This window comes from Malania oleifera, chromosome 6, assembly GCF_029873635.1.
Source record: "Malania oleifera isolate guangnan ecotype guangnan chromosome 6, ASM2987363v1, whole genome shotgun sequence".
Taxonomy (NCBI): Eukaryota; Viridiplantae; Streptophyta; class Magnoliopsida; order Santalales; family Ximeniaceae; genus Malania; species Malania oleifera.
Window position 1 is genome coordinate 85,943,151 of NC_080422.1, and position 7,784 is coordinate 85,950,934.

Genomic DNA, 7,784 nt, shown 5'->3' on the forward strand with positions numbered 1-7,784 from the left:
AGGATTACTAGAAGTTAGGGACTATGGAGGCCTGGTTGTAGTGAGGGAAAGGGAAGGCTGCTTGGAGCGGGGAGTTCCCTAAGGTTAGTAGTAATGAAGGGGCAAAGAAGTCTTACAAAAGTGAGGGACAAGGAAAGGCTAGTTTTATTAAGGGGGTAGAAAGGCTAGCAAGAGTGAGGGATTTCCTAAGACTAAGAGTGGTAAGAGGGCTAGCAAGAGCGAGTAGGGGCGGGGGTGGTAGATATAAAGGGTTGCTATGAGTGATGAGGATCAGTATGACTATGACTTTAAGTATAATGAACATAAGTTTACAAATGATGGGTTTGATGGGATACCCCCATCCTGGGATCTCTCTATTGGGAGAGGCATTAATGACAATTCTTGAGAGCATATTGGTGCACAAATAAAGGAGGGTCTATGCTTGAGGAAAGAATTCAGATAGTCTCCATTAAGTGAGTTGCATATTGAGTTTGATTTAGGAAATAAGGATAGGGTTAGGTACCCTAAGTTTCAAGAGGTTGACATTAAGAATCCCTAATTCAAGGTTGACATGCTCTTCCCCTTCACCTCTAAGGCAAATCTTCCTTGGTGCAAACATTTAAGGCAAATCTTATATATACACAAAAGGACATAACACGAGAGATCATAACAAACACAAAGAAAAACCACAACTATATAGCAAACCCCTACTTTCTACTCAAATCCCACATATCATTTTAAAGTGTCAAAAAATGAACAATGAAATATCCCTAACAGCACAAACAAAGTGATCTCCCTTAGCCGAACACAACTACTATCCCTTGTCTTCTTTGACAAGATTTAGGAATCCTAACTTATCTAGCACTAGATCCCTTTCATGGAGGAGTCATGTGTTCACATGTGCATTTTTTTTTTTAGGAGGAAAACTGAGTGGCATCTGCCCAGGTGGAACCCAAGCTGCCACATTTACAAAAACAACTTTCCATGCACTGGGGCATTTTCTTGAAAGGAATAAGAGGCATTGCAACACTTGGTAGAGTTTACTAGCCTAATTAAAACTTTATAACATTTATGCAATGCTTCAGTGACCTTCAGCCTACTTGGGTCTAAATGAACTGTATATGAGCACTAAACGACGCCGTTCAAGAGTTACTTTCCTATCTTAACCTCCTCGGCCATCGGCATCTTCTTCTACCACCGGCCCGTCTCTCTGGGTCCAGGAGAACAGCAATGGCGTCCTTCATCTCGATTCCTTACACAGGGAACTCCACAGCTCATTCTCAATTCAAGGCTCGAATTCCCTCTAGCCCTCTCAAACCCACCCGCTCTCTAACCCTCAAAATCCCATCTCCTTCTCCCGCTCCTTCCAAATCTCTCTGCACCTCCGCATCCTCAAACACCCATCCCCGAACCCACCAAACCACGACCACAGCCACTGCCTCCAACAACTCTAGGGTTTTCCGCCGTTCCGGTGGCTCCGCTCAACGCGAAAGCACCAAAAATCGGGGTCGCTCGGAGAACGACACGTATCGCCCCCGCAAAGACCGAAGCTTGGATTTTCCTAAACCCAAAAACTCCAATATTCATTCTTTCAATCAAAATGAGGCGTACCCACTGCGGGGAGGCCTCAATGTAGCCCCTTCGGATGTTGATTTACTGAGTTTGTGCAACGAGGGTAAGATTAGAGAAGCTGTTGATTACATGGGCCGAGGCGCTCGCGCCAATTATGATGTATTTTGTGCCCTCCTGAGTTCGTGCGGGGATTCGAAGTCGCTTGAAGTGGGGAAAATGGTTCATGATTTCTTGAAAGATTCCATATTCAGCGGTGATCTCGAATTGAACAATAAATTGATCGAAATGTATGGCAGGTGTGGGAGTGTGAGAGATGCACGCCGAGTGTTTGATCAAATGCGTGACCGAAATATGAGTTCATGGCATTTGATGATAAATGGATATGTAGCAAATGGGCGGGGGGATGATGGGTTGCTGATGCTTGAGAAGATGACAAAGTCGGGATTGCGGCCTAATGAGCAGACTTTTGTGGCTGTTTTTTCCGCGTGTGCTTGTGCTAGAGCTGTAGAAGAAGTTTTTTCATACTTCCAATTGATGAAGAATAAGTACGGAATTGTTCCGGGGATTGAGCATTACTTGGGAGTCATAGATGTGCTTGGCAAATCTGGTCATTTAAGTGAAGCTGAAGAGTACATTGAGAGGATGCCAATGGAACCCACTGCTGAAATTTGGGAGGTTTTAATGAATTTTGCACGAATACATGGAGACATTGATCTCGAAGACCGAGCAGAGGAGTTGATGGTTGCTTTGGACCCTTCAAAAGCTACTGAAGATAAAATCCCCGCCCCACCACGGAAGAAGCATTCTGCGGTTAACATGCTTGACGGGAAGAACAGGATCACCGAATATCGGTGCAGGAGTGCTTACAGGGCAGAGGCACATGAGAAAGTGGACGGCATGAATGGGCAGCTTAAAGGTTATGTACCAGACACGAGATATGTGCTTCACGACATCGATGAGGAGGCAAAGGAGCAGGCTTTGCTCTATCACAGTGAACGTCTAGCAATTGCATATGGCCTGATCAGTACTCCAGCGAGGACAACTCTGAGGATCATCAAGAACCTTAGAATCTGCGGTGACTGCCACAATGCAATAAAACTCATGTCCAAGATTGTTGGGAGGGAGCTGATTGTGAGGGATAACAAGCGGTTTCATCACTTCAAGGAAGGGAAATGCTCTTGTGGGGATTACTGGTGAAGGTGTAATCAACATTTGATATTTGCAGTTCCCACACTTGGTATTCTGTGTTTCCTTCCCAAATGCAGCTAATATTTATCGGCTAATCAAGGAAAATGAGGGATGCACGTCTGTTGAGGATTGAGGTTTCTTGATTGTACATTATTCTTTTACTCAAATTTATCCATCAATTTCCAAAATTATCTTCATTTTAAGTTTATTTTGCTTTGTTGTAATGGGATACGTTGCATGATGCACAAAGAAAGATTTCCTAGTGAAGCACTATAGAAACATAGAATGAATGAAAACCTATGACTTCACCTTTGATATTTCGAAAAATTTCACATTCTACCCATAAAATAAATTGAGGTTCGGGAAAAATTGAAGGAAATTTCTGAAAAATATTGTAGTGAAAAAACAAGACAGAAATTAGATAGTTCTAAGAGATTCAATTATTTAGTCATTAAGGAGCTCAAAAGAAAGGATAAAAAGATTAGTTGATTGACAAGAAAAAAGAGAGATAATTTACCAGATGGGATCTATCTATATTTAATGTATCAATTCAAAATATTGGACTTAAAACTAAAAAACAAAAGATAAATTCTTTATTCCGAAATGTTTTGATATACGGGATGGATCTTTTATTTCGATTTGTTACTTGTTTTGTTACTCAATCAAGTTAGTAGAAACCTGCTCCATGTATCTGGGAAGGTCTACTCACTGTATTTTCAAGTTTATTGTACATGAGAAATGCCTCAAGGGTTAATAGCCATTTGTCACTTAGCAGTTGAACAAAAGTTTTGGAAAGCGGTCATAAAAAATACTCTTCATTGCAGAAGGTTTCTAGAAAATCCTAAAATATACATCTAAACATAACTACTAAATCATTATTCCCATACCTTGGGTTACGCTACATGGACCTTGATCCACTATGCTAAAAAGATTAAATAAAAATAAATCTAATTTTGAAGCTATTTAGAGACTCTCTCTCTCTCTCTCTCTCTCTCTCTCTCTCTCTCTCTCTCTCTCTCTCTCTCATGCCTGAAATTGGGAAGGAATTTACTAAAGGGGTGAAAAAAGGTGCAGTTACCATTAAACGAAGACAAATAACTAATGGCCTCTGCTATATCAGGATTTTATGCCTTGCTAAATCAGCAAGTGCAACTAATTAGTGATCTGATCTATTGAATGGGAGACATTACCCATATTTGTAATGACATTCTTGAAAGAATATAATATACAAATCAAATGACCTGCAAGATACAATAAAACCTATAGCCAGGTCAAATTTGTTAAGAGTGCAGGGATGATGATTGGCTATTTCTTTTGTTGGTTAGTACTTCGATCACATTGTCATCTCGTGATGGAACTCTCAGGCATGATTTCATAACATCATAAACTGTAAACCCAATTGCCACCGATGGTACGACCTGATAATACAAAAAGCCAGCACTTATTTAGCCCTGAAAGAGATGGTAGAAATAGTCCCCACTAAAGTAAACGAGAGATTTGCCCCCACCTTCAGGTAGTTGATGCTCAGCCCTGAAAATAATTGCTTCCATCCTTGCTTTCGAGCAATCATAACAAGCGTTTCCATTGTTCCTTTTATGTCTCCACTGCTAGATGCTGAGAGTCGTCCTACCTATCATGATGGTTTTATACAATTCAGTACTTCAATTCTTTTGGCCTCATAAGTTTCATTTCTGTGAGCTTTCGCTAAATTACCTGCATTTGCCGCCTAACTACATCAAGAGGGTAAGTGAAGGTCTGACCCAGTAAACCTGCAACCGATCCGCATGCCAGTTTCACCATGATATTTTTCTTGTGTTCGTCTGGAACGTGGATTTTCATCTCTTCATAGAAATAAAACTTCAAACCAGAATATGGGAATATTCCATAGAGTGATGGAGCTGACAAAAGTATTGTGTGATTCTGTAGGGTCTATAAAACGATGAACCTAAATGACTGCAACATTACTCGAAGAAATCAGTTCCAAAAAACACGAACATACCAACACCACGATAGAGACCTCTCATTCCGGCTTCTTTGTAAGTCTTTGAAAAACAATCAAGAATTCCCTTGTAAAATTGCTCAGCATGAAGCAGCCCTTTAATGTTCAATTTTGATGATCCAACAACCTGCACCATCAAATGTAATTTTACTCACATTATTCGGATAAGAATAAAGATAAACTATGACACTTAAAGCACAATGATGGGCAAAAGTTTACAAAAAAGGAACCCAATCCTTTGCCTATCCCCATTCCATTTTAGCATGGGCAGCTGCTCAAAGGGGTTTGGTAAGGTGCAGAAAATTAAGAGAGGCAGAAAGAAAGTATTATTTTATTTACTTGATAAGCTAATTTAGTCCTAACTAAATCTAGAGGATAAGTAAAGAGCACAGCCGTTCCTCCAGCAAATGATCCTGCCACAAGATCTAGTACAGGACCTCTCCCAATGCCAGGAAAACCATGTATAATCCATCGGCGGTATTGCTCATAAGCCATATAATGTAGTGCTGCATAAGGAACAATTCGAGCAACACTAGCTCCATTCCCTCTGCAGATAATTCTCAAAACATTAAGTAAATAATTGAGGCTAACAAGGCAAAACAACATGAACAAAACAAATATAGTATCTAAGCAGATAAACCCTCACCTGTAAAAGCCCAGTACCCCTTCTGTCTTAGCTATCTTTTTAAAGGATCCAACCAACCCCACACTCTGAAATTCTGATTTTCTGGTCTACAAAATATAGAATAATGTTACAAAGTTCATTTTCACCTTCAACATGCCTGATAGTTCAGGTACAATCTCTTACAATAGAAGAGAGCAGAAAAAATTACAAAATTCAGAATATACAAAATAAATAACTGGGTGCAAGTGTAGGTATGTTTGCATATTTATGTATGTGTATATGCATGAACCTAAGCAACCACTGCTAATGCTTCAGCATTATTGATTTCAAGAGGGGTCTTGGACAATGCACAGATAAGCGAGAGTCCCAGGGAAGCATCCTTTGGTTCAACCTTGCAGTACTTCGCCCTCATAAGGCAGCATCATTTCCTAAATCTATGTGAAGCATATCTAATGCCGGGCCAGAGTCCGTCTCTTCTAGTTGGTCTAGGATCAAATAAGATTCTATGATTGTTGCAGATTATGGATTGCAGGTTGTGTGAGTAATAGAAATCAGAAAACAGGTAAAGAATCGATCAAGAAATAAGTTAGCTAGGAAAGGAAAAAACAAAATATTGGCTCATCAATCCAAAAGTTATCATATTCTGCAGACTAATGCAGTAACAGGCAATTATTTACCTCCTACTCTGCACCAACAAATCGAACCAAAGAGCCGACTTCCATAGTTGGATTTGAGAGGGAATCAACACCAATGGTGAAAAGATGAGTGAAATTTTATCTCTAACTGAGATTCAAGAATATTACCAAGGAAGTTCCTTCCCCAAACCCAACAAACAACCACAAATTTTCAAATAATTTTTAAAAGAAGCCTTTCATTCCTACCCACTTTCTGAATTAATGCAGCTTAAAAAATTCACCCTATCAGTTAAATTCAGTCATAATCAGCAGAATACAACAAACCCATCAGCGAATTATCAGCAGAAACCCAAAATTCCATATAATTATTACACAGAAGCCCATCATTCCCACACACTTTCTGAATCAACACAATTAAAATTCACGATCAGCTAAATTCAGTCATAATCAGAGGAATAACAAGAAGCCCATTAAAGAAAGCAAACACCCGAAACATATAAATCAGTAAAACATCAAAGTAGCGAGATCAAAATTACACAAACCTGAAATAAAATCTTGACACGCTCAAGGGGTGCTACTGCCGTCTTAGCCAATCCACCAGCAACTCCCCCAGCAACCAACTCCTTCGCAAACACAGGCATGGCGTCTATGATCCCATCCAAGAACACACCCACCTGGGCCACCTCCCTCCCATCTCGCTTCTTCTCCATTGAAGATTCACAGAGAAGAGAGAGAGAGAGAGAGAGAGAGGTGGCTTTGATTTTACATGCTTTGGGGTTCGGGCAGCCGACAAGTCGGAATAATATTCCTCTCCCCTCCCTGCGATTCAGCGAAAATAAGATTTTCTTTTTATTTTATTTTATTTTTTTGAAAAGTTGTTTCGTTTTTCATTTTGATTTTTTCGCTATTTTTTAAAATTGTGGGGCCATACTCTAAGCTTGCAATCACGACCGTCCAATTAGTAGTGGATAATCTAAATAAAATAATTAATTGAAGCCACCTGCTTGGTTGCCACGTGGGCCCTTTGGATGGGAGTTCTTTTTTCCCTTTTTTTTAAAAAAAATTTATTTTCTGTAATTAGTTAAGATTATTTGTAAAAAGATTATTAGGCAACAATATGAAGCCTTCTAATTCTAACAGGTTTTTTACTTCTTTTTTTTATATTTTATGTACCGTTATATTTGATTAGCAAAATATTTTATATTTAAGCTTATAGAAGTTATGAAAAAAGAATTAAATAATTTATAAAAATAAATATTACTAGTTAAGATGCACGTGCTATGCAGCAGAATAATTAGTAATAAATTTATTTTTTAAAAAATGTATATAATAAAGGTAAGAAATATGTATGAATATTGATCTGAATAAATAAGTAGACAACTTGTATATAAAATATAATTAAATTATTAATATTCAATTAATAAAAGGTAAAAAAAAAATATTTTGAGTTCATAAGTAGTCAAAAATTTTCTAGAATTGTAAAGTATTTTTTTTCCTTTTGTACATAAAATGTCTATGTAAAGTATTTAAACAGTCGGCTCGTATTTGTTTGTACAATGTAATGTGATGGGAAGAAAATGAAAAATTAAGTGGAACTTATAAAGTTTGCCTTTTAAATTCAATTCCTCATTGTTGCTTCTTCTATCTTTATTTGCTTTGATTCTACCAATGACACTCTCAACAAGGATTTTTCGACCCCAACAATTCCAAGAATGGGTACCTATAAAAAATAAAGGATAAATTATAATATTAGAGATAGCCTCATTTTTTGCTAAAATGCTCATTT

The 7,784-nt window shown here is 38.3% G+C and overlaps 2 protein-coding genes across 3 annotated transcripts; one reads left to right on the top strand and one right to left on the bottom strand.

The window, feature by feature from the left end:
* The first annotated feature begins 927 nt into the window (after positions 1-927).
* LOC131158409 (pentatricopeptide repeat-containing protein At2g15690, mitochondrial-like) lies at positions 928-2,933 on the top strand. Its single transcript, XM_058113258.1, has one exon. The coding sequence runs from the start codon at positions 1,210-1,212 to the stop codon at positions 2,746-2,748; it is 1,539 nt and encodes a 512-aa protein (XP_057969241.1). The 5' UTR covers positions 928-1,209; the 3' UTR covers positions 2,749-2,933.
* Positions 2,934-3,801: 868 nt separating this feature from the next.
* Positions 3,802-6,843, bottom strand: LOC131158137 (mitochondrial carrier protein CoAc2). Of its 2 annotated transcripts, none has more exons than XM_058112775.1 (7): positions 6,541-6,843; positions 5,385-5,470; positions 5,078-5,285; positions 4,739-4,865; positions 4,453-4,637; positions 4,247-4,369; positions 3,802-4,157 (listed from the first exon to the last, which is right to left on the bottom strand). In XM_058112775.1, the coding sequence occupies exons 1-7, from the start codon at positions 6,706-6,708 to the stop codon at positions 4,020-4,022; spliced, it is 1,035 nt and encodes a 344-aa protein (XP_057968758.1). In that variant the 5' UTR covers positions 6,709-6,843; the 3' UTR covers positions 3,802-4,019. The 2 variants fall into 2 exon arrangements, with proteins under 2 accessions (XP_057968758.1, XP_057968759.1); XM_058112776.1 differs by having other exon boundaries at positions 4,453-4,580; positions 6,541-6,822.
* Positions 6,844-7,784: the final 941 nt, after the last annotated feature.